A 26694-nucleotide genomic window follows, 5' to 3' on the forward strand; every position below is an offset into this window, starting at 1 on the left:
CAGATATTCAACTATTTTTGATATATAAAAACACCAATTTCATATGGTTCAAACTAATACATGAACTTGATCTCACTAAAGGAGGACATAGGGTTATCCGCTAAAGAGGTGGGAGAGAGAAACAAGAGGCCTAAAAGCAAAAACAGTAACGTAATAAGAAATCTACTAGAAATGAACGGAGTTTTGGGAACTCTGCTTGAAGTGGCTAATATGAACCCTTAATGAATATACCTTGCAAGTTTACTTCTCCAAAAGGATCCCATCTGCTATTTTTACACTTGCATTTCACTTTTAGAAATATAGCTATTCTGCTTTCATAGGATGCCTGGACCTGAGCTGTACAATATTTCTTCAAGTCAGTCATCCTCAATGTGGTACAAACACAAAAGTACACAGATGTTGTTACCTTTGTTTTCTGTTTTTCTTGGAGGAAGGGAATTGTTTTGATTTTCTGCTGATAACAGCAGAAGATATATGAACTTAGATTCCCAAACTGAAGTTGCTAATTCCCAGGTCTACTGTTATTCAACAGCCTATTTTCTCATAATTCTCCTCCCATATTGCCAAATGCCTACAGAATAACTACATGTCTACAAAAGAACCCCATGCACTCTCCTGTGAACAGTTCTCTACCCCCCAACTTCCCTACTGCTGTGAGTGAACCTCTATGTTTCCAGTCACCTGGGCTAGAAACCTCAAGCACCAATCACCATGTTTTATCAATCTTTGCTTTGACATCTCTTCTAGATTTCCACTCTCATCTGTTTTCACTTTTGTCCAGCCCCTACTCAGCCACGGCTTGATTACTACCACAGTCTCATAACTGGTCTTGCTGTCCCCACGTGGAGTCCACCCCATACATCAATACTAGTGTCGAAGTCCAAAAATGCCAAACTCAAACACCATTCTTCTGTTTCTCTACTGTTAACTTTTCACACTGAAATTCAGAATTTTCTATAATGATACTTGCCTATCTAACAAAGCAAGGATTTCACCACTCCCTAAAACTTCAGCCAACCCTTGACTGCTATGGTGGTTTTAAAACGTATACACGAATTTTTCGAAACACCTCTCTCCAATAAGCATCTAATTCCCCTCCCCTTGAGTGTGGGCTGGGTTTAGTGACTGGCTTCTAACAAATAGAATGTGCCAGAAGTGACAATGTATGACTATGTCATAAAAGGCATTGCTTATCCCTACTCTCTCTTAGATCACTTGCCTTGGGGAAGCTAACTGCTAGGATGTGAGGACACTCAAGTAGCCAATGGAGAGGTCTGTGTAACAAGGAACTGAGGCCTCCTGCCAACAACCAGCACTAAATTGCCAGGTATAAAGTGAGCCATCCTCGAAGTAAATCCTACAACTCCTACCTTCAGCTGACTGAAGCCCTGGCCAATAATTTTTTTTAATTAAATTCAGTTTTATTGAAATATATTCACATACCATACAATCATCCATGGTGTACAATCAACTGTTCACAGTACCATCATATAGTTATGCATTCATCACCCCAATCTATTTTTGAACATTTTTCCTTACACCAGAATCAGAATAATAAAAAAATAAAAGTAAAAAAGAACACCCGAATCATCCCCCCATCCCACCCTATTTTTCATTTAGTTTTTGTCCCCATTTTTCTACTCATCCACCCATACACTAGATAAAGGAAAAGTGATCCACAAGGTTTTTGCAATCACACTGTCACCCCTTGGAATCTACATTGTTATGCAATCGTCTTCAGGAGGCCAGACTACTGAGTTGTAGTTTGATAGTTTCAGGTATTTACTTCTAGCTATTACAATACATTAAAACCTAAGAGATGTTATCTATATAGTGCATAAGAATATCCACCAGAGTAACCTCTCGACTCCGTGTGAAATCTCTCAGCCACTGAAACTTTATTTTGTTTCATTTCGCATCCCCCTTTTGGTCAAGAAGATAGTCTCAATCCCACGATGCTGGGTCCAGATTCATTTCCAGGAGTCATATCCTGCGTTGCCAGGGAGATTTACACCCCTGGAGTTAGGTCCCATGTAGGAGGGAGAGAGGGCAGTGAGTTCACCTGCCGAGGTGGCTTAGAGAGAGAGAGAGGGCCTGGCCAATATTTTGATGGAACATCATAAGTGACCCTGAGCCAGAACTACTCAGCTAAGGCGCTCCTCGATTCTCGACCCACAGCAACTCTTTATGATAATAGATGTATAATGTTTTAAGATTTGGGGTAATCAGTTATGCAGACATGGATAACTAATACAATTAACACCATGTTCATTCTAAAATCTGTGCCATTGCACATAATGTTTCCCCACAGTCATCCTCTCATTATCCAGATCCTAACACTTAACCCCATCCTTCAGAATCTAACATTCCATCTCCTTTGGGAGGCACATTTTTGTTCATGAAACCACTTCAGCTTTCATTTCCCTAATTCCTCCTTTAAACACATCTACACTTGACCACATCATTCATTTTAGGCATTAATTCATACATTCCTCTGTGTTACTGCGCTATGTGTATCTTTATCTTTCCTCCTAAAGATGCCATACAGTTCTTCTAAATTGCATTCCACACCACTATAATTAAGGTATTCAATAAATATTTGCTGAGAAAATTAACATACCACACCCACACAGACCCACAAACACAGGAAGCTTACACTTAATATTATTAACAATATGGATTTCAGAGCAATATTGCCTCAGGTCTTTTTACTTATTAGTTGCTGTCCTTGGGTAAGTTACTTAAAATCTCTGTAAACCTTAGTTTCTTCGGTGTTTTTTAATAAGGATTCTAACAGGATCTACCTATTAGGGTATTAAAAAGGTTAAAGAAAATAATGCATGTAAATCTCTTAACAAAATGCCTAGCATAAAGTGTTCAACAAATGTTAGCTATTTCTTTTCTTATAATTAATCACAAATTAAAAAATATATTCTGTAATTCTAGGTCCCTAAAAGTCTCTAGATTTTATCAAGCAGCAATATAAATTAATACAAAATTCTACCCTCTAAAACAGAACTCAAACTTCCTACTAAGGTAACTTTTAATTTTTCTAAAATCTACCCTTAAGTCAATAGAACTATAGCCTGAAACAACTGCAGGAGTGCAGCCTTGACTTTTTCTCCTCTTCCTCTTATTAGGAAACTAACATCAAAGCTTTGCTGGGAACACTTAATTGTTTGCATTCCTTGACCAGCAACCACCATAGTAGTTTCCAGATTCATCTTTGACCTTTACAGTCCTGGGAAGGCATAGAAGGCAAACTACTAGACATGTAAATTTAGACAACCCACATAGCTGTATATATGTGATTACGTTCTATGCAGCAAATAAATCCTGCACATCAATCACAACAGAATCCAATAAATTAACAAATCAATCCAATAGACTTTTAGTATCTTTTGTATCCAAACAAGAAAATCATGTCCAAACAAGAAAAAAAAGAAAAAAGAAAACCTCTAATGCTATTCAAAGTATGAATTTCATGCGTTTTAGGGACTCAGAACATTTGTGAAATTTTATCTTATAATGTATACATATTCTTAAGGTTTTTTATTAAAAAGAAAAACATAACAGATGCTCTCTTAACCCCCCAAAATAATCAGAGATCTGTGAAAGAAAAGGATAATGATTTTTAAATCACCAATCCATTTAAAACCATGCATACTTGCTGAGTATCATGTCCTGTGGAATAAAAAAAACAACTTAATTCAAATTCTTATTTTCTCTTTTCCTGTTTTAGTTTCCTAGCTGCTGAAACAAATGCCATAAAATGGTTTGGCTTAACAACAGGAATTTGCTGGCTCATGGTTTCAGAGGCTATAAGGTTTGATTCCTCCTGGAATCAGCATATTCTGGCTGGCCAGAAAACTTTGGGATTCCTTGGGTTTTCCAGCACATGGCAATGCACATGGCAGTGTTTTCTTTCTTTTCCAGGTTCCCTTGATTTCCAGCTTCTGACAGCTCCCCATGGTTTCCTCTTTGTGTCCAACTTCCTTTGCTCATAAGGGTTTTGGTCATATTGGATTAAGGCCCACACACATTCAGTTTGGGCACACCTTAACTAATAACATCTTCAAAGGTCCTATTTACAAATGGGTTCATACCCACAGGACCCAGGGGTTGGGACCCGAATATGCCTTTTGTGGGGGGACACAATTCAATTGCCAACACCCCCACCAACACACCTTGAAAACTGAAGTCTTTGAAATATTCAATATGCATTCCACTCTTTATTTGACCCTATATATCTCACAACTTGAAAAAGAAACAAAGATTGAGAAATTAGCTTGTTTATTCCACCTTAGTGTCAAACAAAAGTACAAATAATATGCAGCCAACGTAATATTACCTTAAAACTGCCAATCATGCTTGTTTTGAAATGCTTGGCTTTTCAGAACTGTCAATCATGCCTGCTGTGTTATTCATGGCATTGCAGAAATAATGTTTTAAAATACACAATCCTTATTAGAATATTAATAAATAAATGGACTTTACTTGTAAAACTAGGCTTGAGGGGTCTTACAAAGATTTTTACATGAAAAAGCAAAATGTAACTATGAAATGAAAAAATTTGGAGAATTTGGCTCTATAATCAAAACTATAAGCATGTATTAACCACAGGTATTTTATATTTCAGTATAAAGAGACACATTCCTTGACTGAGACTAACCAGAGGTATTATGATCATGATTAGGAAAGAGATCAAACTGATCTAAATCTGGGCATTTCAATTTTTTGTTTTGAAAGCAGGCAAAGACATCAATATAATACCTTCCTTTTCTCTACCTCCCCAATACAACCCAACTCACTGTCTACCTAGTCATTCATGTCTGAAGTCAAATATTATTCTAAACTTTTCCCCCTACCTCACAGCCCACATTTACTCAGCCACCAAGACCTATCTCTTTAACCCTGCAAATTAATAATGAAAGTCTCTCCTTTCCCCAGCTTCAGACTTAATTCACATTCTCATCATTTCTTTCTAGCACCTTCCTCCCTGACCTCCCTAACTCCAGCTTTACTTCTCCAGTATGTGTTCTACAGCACTGCCAGAACTATCTCACAAAAAGCACAAATCTGACCCATGTTACCTGTTATAATATTTTAATGGGTCTTTACCACCTTCAGAATAAAGACCCAATTCTTTAGCATGGTGTTCCAGTTTGCTAATGCTGAGGAATGCAAAATACCAGACATGGATCAGCTTTTATAAAGAGGGTTTATTTGGTTACAAATTTACAGTTCCCAGGCCATAAAAGTGTCCAAACTAAGGCATCAACAATAGGATACCTTCACTGAAGAATGGCCAATGGCGTCTGGAACATCTCTATCATCTGGGAAGGCATGTGGCTGGCGTCCGCTGGTCCTTTGCTCCTGGGTTATGTCTCAAAATGGCTTTCTCCAAACTGTTTCTGGGTGTCTATCTTGGCTCCTGTATGTCATTGCTTCTTTCACCTAGGACAGTGCTCTCTAAACGTCTAGGGGTCCTTTCTTAGCTTCTCCAGGGCAAACTGTGGGCTTAATCTCTTAGCTTGGCATCTCCCAACGTCTTTCTGTTCACATCTCTAAGCATCAGCAAGCATCTGGGTCTGTGTTGGCTCTTAGCTTCCTTCTTAAAATATTCCAGTGGACTAATCAAGACCCACCCTGAATGGCAGGGTCACACCTCCATGGAAATAATTTCATCAGAGGTATCACCCACAGTTGGGTGAGTCACATCTCCACGGTAACACTCAATTAAAAGGTTTCGTCCTAATCGAAAGACTAATAAGTCTGCCCCCACAAGATTGCATTAAATAACATGGCTTTTCTGGGGGACACAATACATCCAAACTGGCACACATGGTATATTAAGTTTTTTGAAAATCTGCCTTCTGCTCATCTCCCCAGTCTCTCTTCACTCATCCTATCCTGAAAACAAGAAGTCACTTGAGCTCTCAGAAGAGCTGGTGTCTCTCTCACTTAAGACTTTTGCAATTGCTGCTCCCTTACCTGGAAACATTTTCATTTTCTACAATTAGTATCTCCTACCCATTGTAAACAACTCAATGGTTAGTTACTCTGGGAAACATTCTCTCACACAAGCAGGCTGAATCATTGAACCCCTCTTCTCCATTCCTATAGAATACAGTAAATAGTATTTACATAGTGTTACATTTATTGGTTTACTTCTCTATCCCCCCAATTGAATCACCATTCCCCGAAAGCAGGGATTGCATTTAACGTGTACAGCATTAATCACAGTCATGGCACCTAGTAGCTGCTCATTAAATGTTTGCTGATTCAGTAAAAAATTAATTATATTGTGGTCCAGTTATTTAAAAATAAAATTAATAAAACCAGCAGCTATTTCTTAAGACTAATAAAATGTATTATGAGTATATTCAAAGTCAACCAATCTAATCAATGCCATAAAGCAATTATTTGGGCTTAACAAAATTCTTAAGGAATTACTCATTTACTCACAGATTCACTTTAAGTATTGACACCATTTCCAATAGAACATCTCTCCAAAGAAGATATACAAAGGCCACCTAATGTAAACTATGGATGATAATTAATAGTACTATTTTAATAATCTTTCTTCAACTGTCACAAAGGTAACTACTATTTAAAAAATAGTATAATTACAAAAAAGTCCTATCATCAATTATAACAAACGTTCCACACCAATGCAAGGTGTTGGTGGTAGGATGTTTATGGGAATCTTTTATTTTATTTATGATTGTTCTGTAAACTCACAACTTCTCTAATAAATAGAAAAAGAAAGAAAAAGAAGGAAAGCACTTGAAAAGATGCTCAGGATCATTAGCCATCAGGGAAATGCAAATCAACACCACAACAGGATACCATTTCACGTCCACTCAAATGGCTGCTATTAATAAAACACAATATTCCATGTATTGGAGGAGATACAGAGAAATAGAACTCAATCATTGCTGGTGGCCACTGTGGTGCAGCCACTGTGGAAGACCATTGATGGTTCCTCAGAAAGTAAAATATAGAACTACCACATGACCCAGCAATCCCGCTACCAGGTATATACCCAAAAGAATTGAAAGCAGGAACTTGAACAGATATTTTCATACCAATGTTCACAGTGGCATTATTCACAACTGTCAAAAGATGAAGGCAATCCAGGTGTCTATCAAGTGAAGAGTGGATAAACAAAATGTGGGATATACATATAATGGAATGTTATTCAGCTGTAAAAAGGAATGAAGTTCTGATACACGTGACAACATGGATGAACCTTGAAGACATCATGTTGAGTGAAATAAACCAGACAAAAAGGACAACTATGGTATGATCTCACTGATATGAAAGAATAAGAATAAGTCAACTAATAGCAATAGACTATATAATATAGATTAACAAAAATTTTAAAAAGGTTCCATGGAACTGCACTGCAATGAACCCTAAGATAAATTATGGACTATATTTAACAGTATGATTAGAAAAATGTGATTTCAACAATGGTAACAAATGTACCACACCAATGAAAGGTGTTAATAATAGGGTTGCATATGGAAATTCTGTATTTTATGCATGATTGTTCTGTAAACCCACAACTTCTCTAATTAAAAAAAAAAAGAAAAAAAGGATAAGGGAAAAAACCCAGCCACATACACACAAAATGTATTAAAAACAAACAAACAAATAGTAAAACTAAAAAAGTCAGAGAACTTACTAAAAGGTTATGGCTTAGCATTAAAATATTCAGTTAGCCCAAATGACTACTGATCATTGTCAGATGCTATAAGTCTGAAATGCCATCAATTGTTTATTAAAAGTAATGAAAAAATTGTAAAACATTTTGTTAAACTATGTATTTCATTAAATTTGGGTTATTTTCATTGCATTTAATTAAACTTTCAATTACCCTAAAGTAGAATAGCTTCAACCACACAGCAATCTAAATGAAGACAAAAAGTGGTTCTCTAAAGCAATAAAAAAAAAAAGGTGAGGTTGATGAATGACGAAACAAATTACAAAAATATCTGCATCTCATTTACAGTTGCTTAAATCAAAGCAGGAAGATCTGCCATTATTGAGATTTAGCCTCCCAAGAATTCACTCACTTAGAGGCCTGACACCATGTGTCCAGTTCTATCTAGTCGTATAATCTAAACTCACAGGTACAAAAAAGAAAGACCGGAAACCAGGCTAGATCTCACTTTCCCTTTTGGTGCTATCATCCTGACTCCAACGATAAAGACAATTATTTGTCTAAACATTTGAATAAAATATGTCCCCACCAATAAGATTCTGTCTTGGATACAGGTACGTAAAGAAATTGTTTTAATTATGCTGGTTCAACACTTTCCTGCAATACTTTTAAAGCATAAGTGACAGGTATCTATAAGAGACCTAGAGAAGGGTTCTAGAAGAACTAGAGAACTAAGCACTACCTGTAGAAATCAAGGAATAAATATTCTGTGAAGAGTATAAACTTTCATTCCATAATAAATTAAAAACTGATGACAAGTTTGTTAAGTTAGAAAGTTTCTCTCCCCCCAAAATCAATTCATGTAAGTACAGAGCTGTAGTTATTATCTACTGAGACATAAGGGTACATATATATAGGCAGGAAGGGAAAAGAAATAATTAAACTGTTTAGGTTAAATCTTGACCAAACTGAGCTACTCCTTTTAAGTGCATAGTAAGAAATAATACTACCAGTCTGCAGAACTAGAGAGGAACAGTTTATACCTTGATGATTGCTTATCATTTAAAAAAAAAAAAAGAAAAAAGCATTTTGATGGTATTGCAGGCTTAAAGCAATAGACAAAGAGATTAAGGCCTTTTCTGACCCTTGTTATCTTCCACTCAAAAGGCATTTTGTCATCATATTAACCCTTTTTATTTGCATGATTACCAATATTTAAAAATTGATTTATGTACTTGTTTACTGTCTGCTTCCTTCCCCTACCTCTCACATTAGAATATGCAGTTTTATGAGAGCCATGAGCTACTCTGGTCTTGTTAGACAGCAATTAAAACAGTGCCTGGCAAATTGAAGAGGTTCAGTAACTATTTGTTGAATGAATAAATGAACGAATGAAATAATAAATCAACTCCCACACCACTATGGTTCATCCTTCTTCATGATCCTGAATCATGAATGTTGATTTTGTGAATGCTTTGGAAGTTTAAGTGGGTATTTCTAGTGAGAGTGATGATTGGATACTGGCAGGAGTAGAAGCAGAAATTGAGAGATAACTACTGCCTGATAGCAGAACCAAGAGATGCAGGCATTTAACTCTTCAAAGAACATATAAAAAAGCCTCTCTAATACAGTAACTGCTCCATAGACTAGAGGAGTTATTTGCAAAATGACTACAAGCCACCCCTTCTCCAGGCAAAATCCTCTGTGAAATAGACTGCTTTACCAGGGGAGAAGGGATAGAGCTGGTGGTTTCGATCAAATAGTAAATGTTGTATATATATGTGGCATGTGTACAATTTTAAATGAAAAAGTAAGTTTTTGTAAATGTTGCAACAAATTCCAGTACATAACCATTTAAACCTATGCTATACATAAAATAAATTCATATCACAATATAGTGCTCATTAGAGAACTATCTAGTCACAAATACTGATATTTAAAATTCTGTGATTTAGTAAATTGGGTGTGAGAATCAAATAAGAAATTCTAGATCTCTAGGTACTCCCACCATAGCCAATTTCAAGTTACCAGTGTGATGTCACCGAATGAAGAGTTGGGAAAAGGCTCTCACAAGCTCCTGCACCTACACCCTCAGGTAATCAGAAAATAAAGAATCATCATGCTCAAGAATATGACATAATGACAATCTGGATGTATAAAAAATTAATAAAATAGAATTAAAAAAAACATACACAAAGAAATAAATGCCCCCGAAAAAAAATTATGAACAAAATTTCATCCACTGATATAAAGAAGAAACATGCATATCACTGTCATTTGCAATTTATAATAAACTTACCTGAGCAGATAAAATATTTGTATTTCAGCTGAGTTGTCTATAAAATACATCTTTTATAAAGTTAATACTTGAATCTCTAGCTGCATTTTAGATAGACAGGTAAAAATAAGGATAGCCACTGCAACTGGGTAGCATGATGAAACGTTTGCCAATTTGGGAGGAGACTAGATGATTTCTTTGTGCAATAGAAAACAGTACTTCAATTTAAAATCACTGATAAATCTTCTACTAATTATATCCTTAAAAAATGATCTGTTACTACTTCTGCTGTCAGCACCCAAGAGCTTAGGATGCCTCTTTTGAGAGAATAACTTTAGAACCACGTATCTTCATACTTGCATCCTTCATAAATCCTCCTCAACAGTAATTCTCAAGGGATGTCATCATTAGTTTCACAAAAACTAAATCATAAGGATTTCAATAATAACAGCAAATAATAGCAAAAGGAGCAGCTGTTTACTATACGCCAGTCACTGTTCTAAGTCACTACATACATTACCTAATTTAATTCTCTCAACAACACTTGACACAACAGATACAGATTATAGTATTAAAAGCCAAATTGACTTGGCTTTTGTAAATTGGGTGTGAGAATCAACTTACATCTTACTTACACATTTCTTTAGGTTTTACTACTTTTGACTAAGTTTGTATGTTATTTGATATACTAAGTCAAGTCATGCCTAAGGCATCACCTCACATACCAACCAGTGTTAAGAAGTCCACTTTCTCTTCAAAGTATTACCTGGTTTATACCACTAGCCTTGCTAGGACATTCTTTAGTTTCTGATTCCCTGAAGTTGCAGGAGCTTGTGAGAGCCTCTTCCCAACTCCACATTCAGTGACGTCACACCGGTAACTTTAAATTGGCCATGGTGGGAATATTTTACACCAAAGGAAATCGGCAAATCATTGCCTTTTTTTTTTTTAATGAGAGAGCAGGTTGTTAAATATTTACTCACACACTGTTGATCTGAGGATGTATGTATTCTGCTAAGTTTTGCAGGTCCTATTCAGATTCAGGCAGAATGACCTCATGTCTTCCAACTGGGAGAGCCCCACTTATCCACTGGACCTTTAGATATCCACAGTTTTCAGGAGAAAGGCAACCCATTCTCATAATTTCTCTCCTAGTTCTAGAGAGCCTCTTTTCCTATTCATTCTACAATATGACTCATTTTTAAATGTCACAAACTTCTTAATCCCTGACTCATCATATCTAAGATACCTCTGATTGCTAGATCACTAATATTTTATGCCCCATTAGGAAAGAAAAAACACTGCCAATTAAGTTGATGTACCATCAACTATAAGATACATACCATAAATACTGAAATCTAAAAAAGTATGCCCATTAAAAACTGCTGAAAAAAATCATTTCTATTTTGTTTACTATTGTTTCCCCATCTCAGAATCTTAGTTCAACATCTTTTACTCTTGACTTTTTTCCTCCTAGATATCCCACTTCATAGTTTCTAAAATGCATATTTCTACTCATAAATATCTTTTCCTACAAAGACTGTAAGTAGGATGATTTCTGTTGCTATAATAGGAAAAACAATAATCTTGAGAACAGATGCAAAATAGTAAGAAAGGAGAATGAGGAGGCACCAGAATTTAGTGTGGTAAGAGAAAGGAGCATGAAGAAGTAGAAAAGGGAGGCTTCTCTGAGAAGTGGAAAGAAAGAGATCGTGGAACAAGGAGGGGCCAAAAACTTACAGGAAAAGTTGCCTAAGCAGCATATCTTACTACAAAGTTGGTTTTAATTTTATGGTATGAAATGGTTGATTATCAGGATGAACATTCAAGTTTTCCTAAAAAACTGCTCTTATTCCTTTGAAAAGATGTGAATCTGACCTAAATTGATGGATAAGTATTTTTTAAGCACTTCAGACTTCTCTTCTAATAGCATTATCAAAAGAAATGAGTATATTTTCTGTCTCTTCAAAAATCATATAAATCCAATATCCAGTAATACTTTTGAGGTATCGCAACTTTTACAAACATTCTTAAAGCACTTAGAAATAATTCTACTTACTCTCCATTCGCTTCGGGTCTTCTGCATACACAATGAAACTTGCCGCCAAAATCTATATAAAGATCATTTTCCACAATATGAAAGATTTGTCCAATGACCAGTTTATCCTTAGCAGGTCCCATCTGTGTAAGAGGAGACTGTCTCAGCATGGACACGAAGGATTCCACATTTTTCAAAGAGCCCTATAGATGAAAAGAGATATATTTATATGTATATGAATCAATCTAAAGGTATAATATGATACACAAAATAAAATCTTAAAGGGGATACCCAAAAAAAAGCTTCCCCCGCCCCCCCAAAAAAAGCTTCCCCCGCCCCCCAAAAAAAGCTCCAAGGTCAAGGTAATTCTCAAGGGATGTCATCATTAGTTTCACAAAAACTCTAAATCATAAAGATTTCAATAATAATAGCACAATAATAGCAAAAGGAGCAGCTGTTTACTAAATGCCAGTCACTGTTCTAAGTCATTACATACATTATCTAATTTAATTCTCTCAACAACACTTGACACAATAGATACAGATTATAGTATTAAAAGCCAAATTGACAAATTGGTGTACATTTACATTTTATAGTGATAATCAAAAAAACATTTAAGTGGAATTTTGCTTTAAAAAGTCAGGTACAAAACAAAGAACAAAAAAACAAAACAACAAAAAAGTCAGGTATACTCTTCAACTTCCTCTTGTTCCCTTCTCCTCCTAAACAGGAGTCAGAGAAAAGCAGGCATCTGAGCTTGGGGTGGGGTGGGGGAGTGCAGGGCCGCAGTGGTCACTCTGGCTAAGCCATCAGGGCAGCCTGCACACAGAGCCTCCCAGCATGGGGAGCCAAGTCTGAGCACTCGAGAAGGGCATCTGAGAAGGGACTGACTGTATTCCTTGTACTGACCCTCTGCAAAAAAGCCTTCTCATTGAGGTTTGGTAAGAGTTAACTAGTCTTTTAACACAAATTTAGGAAAACATTAAGATAAAAATGATTGAGGGCCCTTCATTACAATTATCAGTCTGAACCTGCGTTCCTGTTATATAATATTTTTAGTTGCCTTGAATTGTCATAATTTTCTTCCTTTTCCAAAAGTAAAATTCCAAAGGCAAACTGGTTTCTTTAATCTTTTTATGCTGACCACTTTCTATGAATCTTTTATATAATGAAGTTACTTAAGTATGACTGGACATTAAATGCAGTATTATTATTCTCTTTCTTTCTACTGATGATTTTTTTTTTCCCAAACACAAGCTTTTTCAGAAATTCATGAATACAGATTTATGCCTTCTACACATCTTTAATTTGTGTGTGGTGTGGTGTTTGTGTGCTCTGGCTCAAACTAAAGGAAGTACTAAGCTTACATTTGAGAGAATTAACCACAGAAGAATATTAACAATTTGATCTTATTACTTACATCCTATATTTGGAGTAAGTTTTACATTTGTTATTCAAAGAATTATTAAGATTTCAATAGCATATTTACTTTAAAAATTACAAAACAACAATTATGATTTAATTTTGATACAAGTACTACTCCAAGAGTTATACTCAAACACCAGGCCAGGTGGGGGTTTGTTAAGCAGAACACGTGCCCAGTCTAAAAGGAACAGCCACTACTCAGCTCCAGCAACAGCAGCAATTCAAGTCCAGTGTTGCCACCAAGAGAAACCAGAAATCCAAGTATTAATGTAAAATTTCCAACTTTTAAATGTTTATAGGTAAAAAAAAAAAAGTTTTTTGTTTTACAAATCTGGCAAAACATATCCAAGCATCAAATCTAACCTATGGACCACAAGTTTATGATCTCTGCCTCAAGAGAAAAAAAAGCAAAACACTTGGTTGATGCCAATCCCTTAGATGCGGGGGTGGGGGGTAGAGATGATAATGAGCTTTCAATTCAAACACACTGGGAGGGAATCCTCAGCACATAAGAGTCAGTCTAAACCAAAGACAAGCCAGCAGACCTAGATGATAAAGAGAGGTCAAAGGGTAGCTAGAAGTGTAATACCATGAGCTGTATCACCAGTTTTATAACTCTCCACAGTGTAACTTAAGGAACCTTAAGTGCCTTGACAAAACTATTTCTTGCAGAGAGCTAAAGATGAAACACATCCTATAGGTTCAACACAGACATACGTATGAAGTGCCCTCTAGAGGTGGTGCAAATTGAGTAGCAATGCTAAGTAAGCATTTGGGGAGAAGGGCCCCTAACAGGTGCAGGTGCTATGAGCCACTGCTGGAGCTACAACACCCCCCACAGAAGCTGAGAAGAGCACTGCTTAAGCAAGACAGAGTATCAACTGGGGTCTCTTCCTGCTTGTACTGGGATAGGCGGAAGTAAAAGGAAGAATACAGACCTTTGGTCTTTCTGGGCTCAAAATTTGTAGTTTCTTTTCAGAAAGTCAGGACTCTGACTGAGAATCTTGACAATAACCTGACTCTAAAATTTCTACACAAGAGGAAAGAGAGTTAGATATTTGAGATTTGCTCAAATTTCTCAGTTGATGCTACAGTCACATGTTTGGTTGAGCTCTCATATATATATATACACATGCACATACACACAACATATATATAATATACATATGGATACCATGTAGATATATATTTTCTACATATATAATTTATACATATATATCTAGTACTTTTACTTACTAAAATTTAAAGACAAGTTTAAAGTCATCAAACCTGAATAACTACTATTTTTAAATGGATCATTTATTGATGAAAATGATAAAAATGAAATATAGAACATTAATTTTAGGTATTTAAATAAAGAAAACGTATCCATTTTACAAAGATGTAATGAAAACTTGGGAAAAAAGTTTCTTCATGAAGACACTTCATTCTCTAAGAATTACAAGTAAAATGAGGTTGAACTGTAATTTGGCAATGAAGAAAGCAAGCTAATTTTTCAGAAGCTCAATTTACTTATGCTGTGGTACTAAATATTAGAAAAAACACAGAGTTTTCCATAAGACCCCCACAGCAACATGAAGACCATGATGGTATTTTGGGCTCCCTGTTCTCAGTGTCAGCTCAGATCTTATAGTCCATGTTTTCCTCTTTCACTAGAATACAGTGTGAAGGACCACAGGTACCTTTGGAGAAGGATGACTATTCAAGCTAATAGTGGTTGAAAAACCATTGAAAAAAATGGGATGCAAAGGTTGTGGTCTTTTTCTTTATCCTGCTAAGAAAAGTTATACAAGTGAAAGTGTGATAAAAATTAGGGATAAAGATGAATGCATTTACTTTCTTGAAGTGGGATAGGTGGAGTTCAAGAGAAAGGTAGAGGCCACATGACTCACAAAACTCACACTGAGGTAGGTGGCCTGGGTTGAAAACAGAATGAAATGAAACAACTATTCCTTCAGATACCTTTAGTTGGGGACTTCAGATCCCTTCTCTCCCTGCTACCAGAACTGCAGCAGCCAACTGTGTAGTCTCTAAGCAGGAGGTGGAAGATTCTACTTGATGAAACTGCATAATGGCCCCAGAGAAAAACAGAGGTGAAAAACAGGTATATAAGGCAAATTAGGGGCTTAATAAGGTCCAGTATCTAACAGGAGTTCCTAAAGTAAGAGAAGAAAAACAGGAGATGAAAGTATCAAAAAATAATACAAGATGGCAGCATAGAGAGGAGTGGAAGTCGGTTAGACCCCCTGCAGCAACTAAGAAACAACCAAGAACAACTAGTAAATGATCTGGAATAATTTCTGGGGGACAACCGTGACTGTCCACACATCGTACACCAACCTGGATTGGGAGGAATGCCTGAGATTGCAGTGTGGACACTGTGCCCTCCCCCCATGGGAGCCTGAAATGCAAAGCCTTGCTGTGATAGAGAGCAGCACTCTCTGAACAAGTGAATATTCCTCAGTACAGCTTCAACTGGGGCTTCAATTGGTGAATGTGGATTGCTCAATGAAAGCTATAAATCCCCAACAAGCAGATGGGAGCTTTTAGTGACGACCGACCTTGAAGAGCCAGGGGACTTCTCTGTCCCAGGAGAACAGGTGCTATCTCTGGCCAATGAGTGATACTGGGGGCCGTGAACTGGCCCTGAAAGGGGGCTTTCTGTCCCTTTTTCTCTCTCTCAACCTGAGCGGCTCAGTGGAGAAATCCTCAGCCATTTTCAGTTCGCAGTGCTCTGACCCAGACAACGGTGAAGATAGCAGAGTCAGAGAGACCAAGAACCTATTTAAACGCAGATGATAACTCCCTAAGGGTGTATCTTCCCTAAGATGAAGGAGGTGGTGCCCAGCTCTACTACCTGCCTTCCATTCAGAGCCAGACCCCAGAGCCTGGGGGAAAACAGTCAAAACAGAAACTAAGGAGGCCATACCTCCTTATACCAGTCAGGAGCTACAGGCGCCACCAGCTGGGCAGGTTAGCAAAAGCACAGTGGCTTGAGGCCTCATAGGGTGTGTCAATCTTCTAAGACACACCCTCAGGGAAATCTATACTCAATATTTTCCTATTCTGGGACTTGAGCCCATTCTGGTCTGGGAAAACCTGATTGGGGTAACCAAGGAAGCAAGATGCCTAGACAACAGAAAACCACAACCTACGCTAAGAAAAATGAAGTTATGGCCCAGTCAAAGGAACAAACTTACACTTCAACTGAGATACAGGAGTTGAAACAATTAATACTAAATCAACTCAAAAAGTTCAGGGAAGGTCACTGCCCTCCCCCCTACATGGGATCAGATACCCAAGGGAGTGAATCTCCCTGGCAACGTGGAATATGACTTCTGGGGAGGAATGCAGACCCGGCATCGTGGGATGGAGAACATCTTCTTGACCAAAAGGGGGATGTGAAAGGAAATGAAATAAGATTCAGTGGCAGAGAGATTCCAAAAGGAGCCGAGAGGTCGCTCTGGTGGGCACTCTTACACACCATTTAGACAACCCTTTTTAGGTTCTAAAGAATTGGGGTAGATGGTGGTAGATACCTGAAACTATCAAACTACAACCCAAAACCCATGAATCTCGAAGACAATTGTATAAAAATGTAGCTTATGAGGGGTGACAATGGGATTGGGAAAGCCATAAGGACCACACTCCCCTGTGTCTAGTTTATGGATGGATGAGTAGAAAAATAAGGGAAGGAAACAAACAAACAGACAGACAAAGGTACCCAGTGTTCTTTTTTACTTTAATTGCTCTTTTTTACTTTAATTATTATTCTTGTTACTTTTGTGTGTGTGCTAATGAAGGTGTCAGGGATTGATTTAGGTGATGAATGTACAACTATGTAATGGTACTGTGAACAATCGAATGTACGATTTGTTTTGTATGACTGTGTGGTATGTGAATATATCTCAATAAAATGAAGATTTAAAAAAAACAGTTCAGAGAAGATATGGCAAAAGAGACAAAGTGTATAATGAAAACCCTGGGTGAACATAAGGTAGAAATCGAAAGTCTGAAAAAACAACTGGTAAAAGCTATAGAAATGAAGGGCGCAACACAAGAGATGAAAGACACAAGAGAGACATACAACAGCAGATCTCAAGAGGCAGAAGAAAACACTCAGGAACTGGAGAACAAGACACCTGAAATCCTACAAACCAAAAAAAAAACAGATAGGGAAAAGAATGGAAAAATATGAACAACATAGCAGGGAATTGAAAAACAACATGAAACATGTGAATGTATGTGTCATGGGAGTCCCAGAAGAAAAGAAGAGAAAAGGGGCAGAAGCAATAATATAGGAGATAATCAATGAAATTTTCCCATCTCTTATGAAAGACACAAAATTACAGCTCCAAGATGTGCAGTGTACCCCAAACAGAATAGATCTGAATAGGCCTACGCCAAGACACTTAATAATCAGATTATCAAATGTCAAAGACAAAGAGAGAACCCTGAAAGCAGCAAGAGAAAAGCAATCCATCACATGCAAAAGAAGCTTGATAAGACCATGTACAGATTTCTCAGTAGAAACCACGGAGGCAAGAAGGAATGGTGTGATATATTTTAGATACTGAAAGAGAAAAACACCAACCAAGAATCCTATATCCAGCAAAACTGTCCTTCAAATATGAGGGAGAGTTTAAAATATTCTCTGACAAAAAGACAGTGACAGAGTTTCTGAATAAGATACCTGCTCTAAAGGAAATACTAAAGGGAGCACTACAGACAGATAGGAAAAGACAGGAGTGAGAGGTTTGGAACACAATTTTGGGAGATAGTAGCACAACAATGTAAGTACACTGAACAAAGACAATTGTGAGTATGGTTGAAAGAGGAAAATTAGGAGTATGTGGGACACCAGAAGGAAAGAAGAAAGATAAAGACTGGGACTGTATAACTCAGTGAAACCTAGAATGTTCAATGATTGTGATAAAATGTACAAATATGTTTTTACATGAGAGAGAACAAACGAATGTCAACCTGGCAAGGTGTTAAAAATAGGGAGGTATTGGGGGGAAACACAATTAATGCAAACTAGAGACTATAACTAACAAAAACATTGTATGATGCTTCCTTTAAAGTAAAAAAGGCAATATACCAAAGCTAAATGCATATAAGAGGGGACGTAAGTGAGGGGTATGGGACTCTTAGCATTGGTAATGCTGTCTGACTCTTTATTCTACTTTAATGCTATCTTTCCTTTTGTTGCTTCCTAGATGTCATGTTTTTTTGTTGGTTTGTTTTTCTCTTTCTTTTTTCTTTTTCTTTTGTCTCTCTACCTTCTTTGACTTTTCCTCCTGCTTTGTGGAAGAGGTGGAGATGTCCTTATATAAATAGTGGTGATGGTGGTGAATACATAAATGCATGACTATACAGGGAACCATCGATTAGTTTACTTAGGATGGAATGTATGGAGTGTGAACAAAACTGTCTTTAAAAAAAAAACGGGTTGATGAAGAAACCTTGAGGGCACTATATTGAGTGAAATAAGACAGAAACATAAGGACAAATATTACAGGGTCTCAGTGATATGAACTAATTATAATACGTAAACTCACAGACATGAAATATAAGTTACCAGGATATAGAATGAGGCTAAAGAATGGGGAGCAGTTGCTTATTATGAGCAGAATGTTCAATTAGGTTGAACTTAAATGTTTGGAAATCGACAGAAATGACAGTAGCACATTGTCAGAATAACTAACAGTGCTGAATGGTGCATGAATGTGGTGAAAAGGGTAAGCTGACCAGAAGGAAAGTTGCAGGTTAAAAGATGGGAATGTATAAAACAGTTAACCTTGGGTGGGCAATGTCCATGATTAACTGTACAAATATTAGAAATTTCTTTTGTGAATCAGAACAAATGTATAAGACTAGAAGTTAATAATAGAGGGGCATATGGGAAAAAATATACCTATTGCAAACTAAATACTACAGTTAGTAGTATTTTAACATTCTTTCACCAACAGTAACAAATGTACTATACCAATACTATGAATCAATAATGGAGAGGAAATGGTTAGGGATATGGGAGGATTTGAGTTTCCTTTTTTTCTCTTTATTTCTTTTCTGGAGTAATGAAAATGTTCTAAAAATTGAAAAAATATTAATTGTGGTGCTGGATGCATAGCTGTACGATGGTACCGGGGGCAACTGATTGTACACCCTGGATCGTTGGATAATTGTATGGTATGTGAACAATTACAATAAAAAAATAATAATAATACAAGAAAATTTCCAAGAACTGAAGGACATAGTTCTCTAAATTCAAAGAAACCACTGAGTTCTTGAGATAATAATCAAGAAAGAGCCAAACCAAGGCATATAATCACTGAGAAATTTCAGAATACAAAGGACAAAGAAATCTTCAAAACTTCCAAAAAAGCAAAGGATCGGAAATCACAATGCTATAGGACTTCTCAATATCCATTAAGCTAGAAAACAATGGAGCAAGCAAAACCTTCAAAATCCGTAGGGAATAATGTCTTCAGTCCAGAAGTCTAAATCCAACAAAACTATCAATTAACTGTGAGGATATAAAAAAGATATCCTTAGACCTGTCAGAAAAAAGTATCCCTTCTGAGGATACAAATCCAGGTTCAATGTTTTAGTTACTCCTCCAGGAAAGTGGGTAGAAAGCCAGGAGCTGCGTGGACTGGACACCACACAGCGGTGTGACTTTGGGCATACTTCATACAACACTCATGAAAACGTGGAACTGCTGAGATCAGCGAAATCTGTAAGTTTTTGCGGCCAGGGGACCCGCGCCCCTCCCTGCCAGGCTCAGTCCCGTGGGAGGAGGGGCTGTCAGCTCCGGGAAGGAGAAGGGAGAACTGCAGTGGCAGCCCTTATCGGAAACTCATTCTACTGATCCAAACTCCAACCATAGACAGACTGAGACCAGACACCAGAGAATCTGAGAGCAGCCAGCCCAGCAGAGAGGAGGCAGACATAGAAAAAAACAGCACGAAAAACTCCAAAATAAAAGCGAACGATTTTTGGAGTTCTGGTGAACACAGAAAGGGGAAGGGCAGAGCTCAGGCCCTCAGGCTCATATGCAAATCCCGAAGAAAAGCTGATCTCTCTGCCCTGTGGACCTTTCCTTAATGGCCCTAATTGCTTTGTCTCTTAGCATTTCAATAACCCATTAGATCTCTGAGGAGGGCCCTTTTTTTTCAATCCTTTTTTCTTTTTCTAAAACAATTAATCTAAGAAGCCCAATACAGAAAGCTTCAAAGACTTGCAATTTGGGCAGGTCAAGACAAGAGCAGAACTAAGAGAGCTCTGAGACAAAAGGCAATAATCCAGTGGCTGAGAAAATTCACTAAACACCACAACTTCCCAAGAAAAGGGGGGTGTCCGCTCACAGCCATCATCCTGGTGGACAGGAAACACTCCTGCCCATCGCCAGCCCCATAGCCCAGAGGTGCCCCAGACAACCCAGTGTGACGGAAGTGCTTCAAATAACAGGCACACACCACAAAACTGGGCGTGGACATTAGCCTTCCCTGCAACCTCAGCTGATTGTCCCAGAGTTGGGAAGGTGGAGCAGTGCGAATTAACAAAGCCCCATTCAGCCATCATTTCAGCAGACTGGGAGCCTCCCTACAAAGCCCAGCAGCCCAGATCTGCCCTGGGCGGACGGCACTCACCTGTGACATAGCACAGTTATCCCTCAACAGAGGACCCAGGTTGCACAGCCTGGAAGAGGGGCCCACTTGCAAGTCTCAGGAGCCATACGCCAATACACAGGACTTGTGGGTCAGTGGCAGAGACAAACTGTGGCAGGACTGAACTGAAGGATTAGACTATTGCAGCAGCTTTAAAACTCTAGGATCACCAGGGAGATTTGATTGTTAGAGCCACACCCCCTCCCTGACTGCCCAGAAACGCGCCCCACATACAGGGCAGGCAACACCAACTACACACGCAAGATTGGTACACGAATTGGACCCCACAAGACTAACTCCCCCACTCACCACAAAGGCTAAGCAGGGGAGAACTGGCTTGTGGAGAACAGGTGGCTCGTGGACGCCACCTGTTCGTTAGTTAGAGAAAGTGTACTCCACGAAGCTGTAGATCTGATAAATTAGAGATAAGGACTTCAATTGGTCTACACATCCTAAAAGAACCCTATCAAGTTCAGCAAATGCCAAGAGGTCAAAAACAACAGAAAATTATAAAGCATATGAAAAAACCAGACGATATGGATAACCCAAGCCCAAGCACCCAAATCAAAAGATCAGAAGAGACACAGCACCTAGAGCAGCTACTCAAAGAACTAAAGATGAACAATGAGACCATAGTACGGGATACAAAGGATATCAACAAGACCCTAGAAGAGCATAAAGAAGACATTGCAAGACTAAATAAAAAAATGGATGATCGTATGGAAATTAAAGAAACTGTTGACTAAATTAAAAAGATTCTGGACATTCATAGTACAAGACTAGAGGAAGCTGAACAACAAATCAGTGACCTGGAAGATGACAGAATGGAAAATGAAAGCATAAAAGAAAGAATGGGGAAAAAATTGAAAAAATCGAAATGGACCTCAGGGATATGATAGATAATATAAAACGTCCTAATATAAGACTCATTGGTGTTCCAGAAGGGGAAGAAAAGGGTAAGGGTCTAGGAAGAGTATTCAAAGAAATTGTTGGGGAAAACTTCCCAAATCTTCTAAACAACATAAATACACAAATCATAAATGTTCAGCGAACTCCAAATAGAATAAATCCAAATAAACCCACTCCAAGACATATTCTGATCACACTGTCAAACATGGAAGAGAAGGAGCAAGTTCTGAAAGCAGCAACAGAAAAGCAATTCACCACATACAAAGGAAACAGCATAAGACTAAGTAGTGACTACTCAGCAGCCACCATGGAGGTGAGAAGGCACTGGCACGATATATTTAAAATTCTGAGTGAGAAAAATTTCCAGCCAAGAATACTTTATCCAGCAAAGCTCTCCTTCAAATTTGAGGGAGAGCTTAAATTTTTCACAGACAAACAAATGCTCAGAGAATTTGCTAACAAGAGACCTGCCCTACTGGAGATACTAAGGGAAGCCCTACAGACAGAGGAACAAAGAAAGGACAGAGAGACTTGGAAAAAGGTTCAGTACTAAAGAGATTCGGTATGGGTACAATAAAGGATATTAATAGAGAGAGGGGAAAAATATGACAAACATAAACCAAAGGATAAGATGGCTGATTCAAGAAATGCCTTCACGGTTATAACGTTGAATGTAAATGGATTAAACTCCCCAATTAAAAGATATAGATTCGCAGAATGGATCAAAAAAAATGAACCATCAATATGTTGCATACAAGACACTCATCTTAGACACAGGGACACAAAGAAATGGAAAGTGAAAGGATGGAAAAAAATATTTCATGCAAACTACAGCCAAAAGAAAGCAGGTGTAGCAATATTAATCTCAGATAAAATAGACTTTAAATGCAGGGATGCTTTGAGAGACAAAGAAGGCCACTACATACTAATAAAAGGGGCAACTGAACAAGAAGAAATAACAATCGTAAATGTCTATGCACCCAATCAAGGTGCCACAAAGTACATGAGAGAAACACTGGCAAAACTAAAGGAAGCAATTGATGTTTCTACAATAATTGTGGGAGACTTCAACACATCACTCTCTCCTATAGATAGATCAACCAGACAGAGGACCAATAAGGAAACTGAAAACCTAAACAATCTGATAAATGAATTAGATTTAACAGACATATACAGAACATTACATCCCAAATCACCAGGATACACATACTTTTCTAGTGCTCACGGAACTTTCTCCAGAATAGATCATATGCTGGGACATAAAACAAGCCTCAGTAAATTTAAAAAGATTGAAATTATTCAAAGCACATTCTCTGACCACAATGGAATACAATTAGAAGTCAATAACCATCAGAGACTTAGAAAATTCACAAATACCTGGAGGTTAAACAACACACTCCTAAACAATCAGTGGGTTAAAGAAGAAATAGCAAGAGAAATTGCTAAATATATAGAGACGAATGAAAAGGAGAACACAACATACCAAAACCTATGGGATGCAGCAAAAGCAGGGCTGAGGGGGAAATTTATAGCACTAAACGCATATATTAAAAAGGAAGAAAGAGCCAAAATCAAAGAACTAATGGATCAACTGAAGAAGCTAGAAAATGAACAGCAAACCAATCCTAAACCAAGTACAAGAAAAGAAATAACAAAGATTAAAGCAGAAATAAATGACATAGAGAACAAAAAAACAATAGAGAGGATAAATATCACCAAAAGTTGGTTCTTTGAGAAGATCAACAAGATTGACAAGCCCCTAGCTAGACTGACAAAATCAAAAAGAGAGAAGACCCATATAAACAAAATAATGAATGAAAAAGGTGACATAACTGCAGATCCTGAAGAAATGAAAAAAATTATAAGAGGATACTATGAACAACTGTATGGCAACAAACTGGATAATGTAGAGGAAATGGACAATTTCCTGGAAACATATGAACAACCTAGACTGACCAGAGAAGAAATAGAAGACCTCAATCAACCCAGCACAAGCAAAGAGATCCAATCAGTCATCAAAAATCTTCCCACAAATAAATGCCCAGGGCCAGATGGCTTCACAGGGGAATTCTACCAAACTTTCCAGAAAGAACTGACACCAATCTTACTCAAACTCTTTCAAAACATTGAAGAAAATGGAACACTACCTAACTCATTTTATGAAGCTAACATCAATCTAATACCAAAACCAGGCAAAGATGCTACAAAAAAGGAAAACTACCGGCCAATCTCCCTAATGAATATAGATGCAAAAATCCTCAACAAAATACTTGCAAATCGAATCCAAAGACACATTAAAAAAATCATACACCATGACCAAGTGGGCTTCATTCCAGGCATGCAAGGATGGTTCAACATAAGAAAATCAATGTATTACAACACATTAACAAGTCAAAAGAGAAAAATCAATTGATCATCTCAATAGATGCTGAAAAAGCATTTGACAAAATCCAACATCCCTTTTTGATAAAAACACTTCAAAAGGTAGGAATTGAAGGAAGCTTCCTCAACATGATAAAGAGCATATATGAAAAACCCACAGCCAGCATAGTACTCAATGGTGAGAGACTGAAAGCCTTCCCTCTAAGATCAGGAACAAGACAAGGATGCCCGCTGTCACCACTGTTATTCAACATTGTGCTGGAAGTGCTAGCCAGGGCAATCCGGCAAGACAAAGAAATAAAAGGCATCCAAATTGGAAAAGAAGAAGTAAAACTGTCATTGTTTGCAGATGATATGATCTTATATCTAGAAAACCCTGAGAAATCGACGATACAGCTACTAGAGCTAATAAACAAATTTAGCAAAGTAGCGGGATACAAGGTTAATGCACATAAGTCAGTAATGTTTCTATATGCTAGAAATGAACAAACTGAAGAGACACTCAAGAAAAAGATACCATTTTCAATAGCAACTAAAAAAATCAAGTACCTAGGAATCAACTTAACCAAAGATGTAAAAGACCTATACAAAGAAAACTACATAACTCTACTAAAAGAAATAGAAGGGTACCTTAAAAGATGGAAAAATATTCCATGTTCATGGATAGGAAGGCTAAATGTCATTAAGATGTCAATTCTACCCAAACTCATCTACAGATTCAATGCAATCCCAATCAAAATTCCAACAACCTACTTTGCAGACTTGGAAAAGCTAGTTATCAAATTTATTTGGAAAGGGAAGATGCCTCGAATTGCTAAAGACACTCTAAAAAAGAAAAACGAAGTGGGAGGACTTACACTCCCTGACTTTGAAGCTTATTATAAAGCCACAGTTGCCAAAACAGCATGGTACTGGCACAAAGATAGACATATAGATCAATGGAATCAAATTGAGAATTCAGAGATAGACCCTCAGATCTATGGCCGACTGATCTTTGATAAGGCCCCCAAAGTCACTGGACTGAGTCATAATGGTCTTTTCAACAAATGGGGCTGGGAGAGTTGGATATCCATATCCAAAAGAATGAAAGAGGACCCCTAACTCACCCCCTACACAAAAATTAACTCAAAATGGACCAAAGATCTCAATATAAAAGAAAGTACCATAAAACTCCTAGAAGATAATGTAGGAAAACATCTTCAAGACCTTGTATTAGGCGGCCACTTCCTAGACTTTACACCCAAAGCACAAGCAACAAAAGAGAAAATAGATAAATGGGAACTCCTCAAGCTTAGAAGTTTCTGCACCTCAAAGGAATTTCTCAGAAAGGTAAAGAGGCAGCCAACTCAATGGGAAAAAATTTTTGGAAACCATGTATCTGACAAAAGACTGATATCTTGCATATATAAAGAAATCCTACAACTCAATGACAATAGTACAGAGAGCCCAATTATAAAATGGGCAAAAGATATGAAAAGACAGTTCTCTGAAGAGGAAATACAAATGGCCAAGAAACACATGAAAAAATGTTCAGCTTCACTAGCTATTAGAGAGATGCAAATTAAGACCACAATGAGATACCATCTAACACCGATTAGAATGGCTGCCATTAAACAAACAGGAAACTACAAATGCTGGAGGGGATGTGGAGAAATTGGAACTCTTATTCATTGTTGGTGGGACTGTATAATGGTTCAGCCACTCTGGAAGTCAGTCTGGCAGTTCGTTAGAAAACTAGATATAGAGTTACCATTCGATCCAGCGATTGCACTTCTCGGTATATACCCGGAAGATCGGAAAGCAGTGACACGAACGGATATCTGAACGCCAATGTTCATAGCAGCGTTATTCACAATTGCCAAGAGATGGAAACAACCCAAATGTCCTTCAACAGATGAGTGGATAAATAAAATGTGGTATATACACACGATCGAATACTACACGGCAGTAAGAAGGAATGATCTCGTGAAACATACGACAACATGGATGAACCTTGCAGACATAATGCTGAGCAAAATAAGCCAGGCACAAAAAGAGAAATATTATATGCTACCACTAATGTGAACTTTGAAAAATGTAAAACAAATGGTTTATAATGTAGAATGTAGGGGAACTAGCAATAGAGAGCAATTAAGGAAGGGGGAACAATAATCCAAGAAGAACAGATAAGCTATTTAACGTTCTGGGGATGCCCAGGAATGACTATGGTCTGTTAATTTCTGATGGATATAGTAGGAACAAGTTCACAGAAATGTTGCTATATTAGGTAACTTTCTTGGGGTAAAGTAGGAAGAGGTTGGAAGTTAAGCAGTTATCT

At 37.5% G+C, this 26694-nt stretch overlaps 1 protein-coding gene across 2 annotated transcripts in view; it reads right to left on the minus strand.

The window, feature by feature from the left end:
* MRPS28 (mitochondrial ribosomal protein S28) overlaps positions 1–26694 on the minus strand; it is a 235614-nt gene that overhangs the window by 179199 nt on the left and 29721 nt on the right. For both annotated transcript variants that reach the window (XR_005211730.1, XM_037803584.1), the window contains exon 2: positions 12010–12191. Coding sequence is in view for 1 of the 2 variants with exons in the window: in XM_037803584.1 (XP_037659512.1) it covers positions 12010–12191 (182 nt within the window). In the remaining variant the exon portion in view is untranslated. The remainder of the gene's footprint in view (positions 1–12009; positions 12192–26694) is intronic.

The sequence above is a fragment of the Choloepus didactylus genome, chromosome 14 (assembly GCF_015220235.1).
Source record: "Choloepus didactylus isolate mChoDid1 chromosome 14, mChoDid1.pri, whole genome shotgun sequence".
NCBI classification, from domain to species: domain Eukaryota; kingdom Metazoa; phylum Chordata; class Mammalia; order Pilosa; family Megalonychidae; genus Choloepus; species Choloepus didactylus.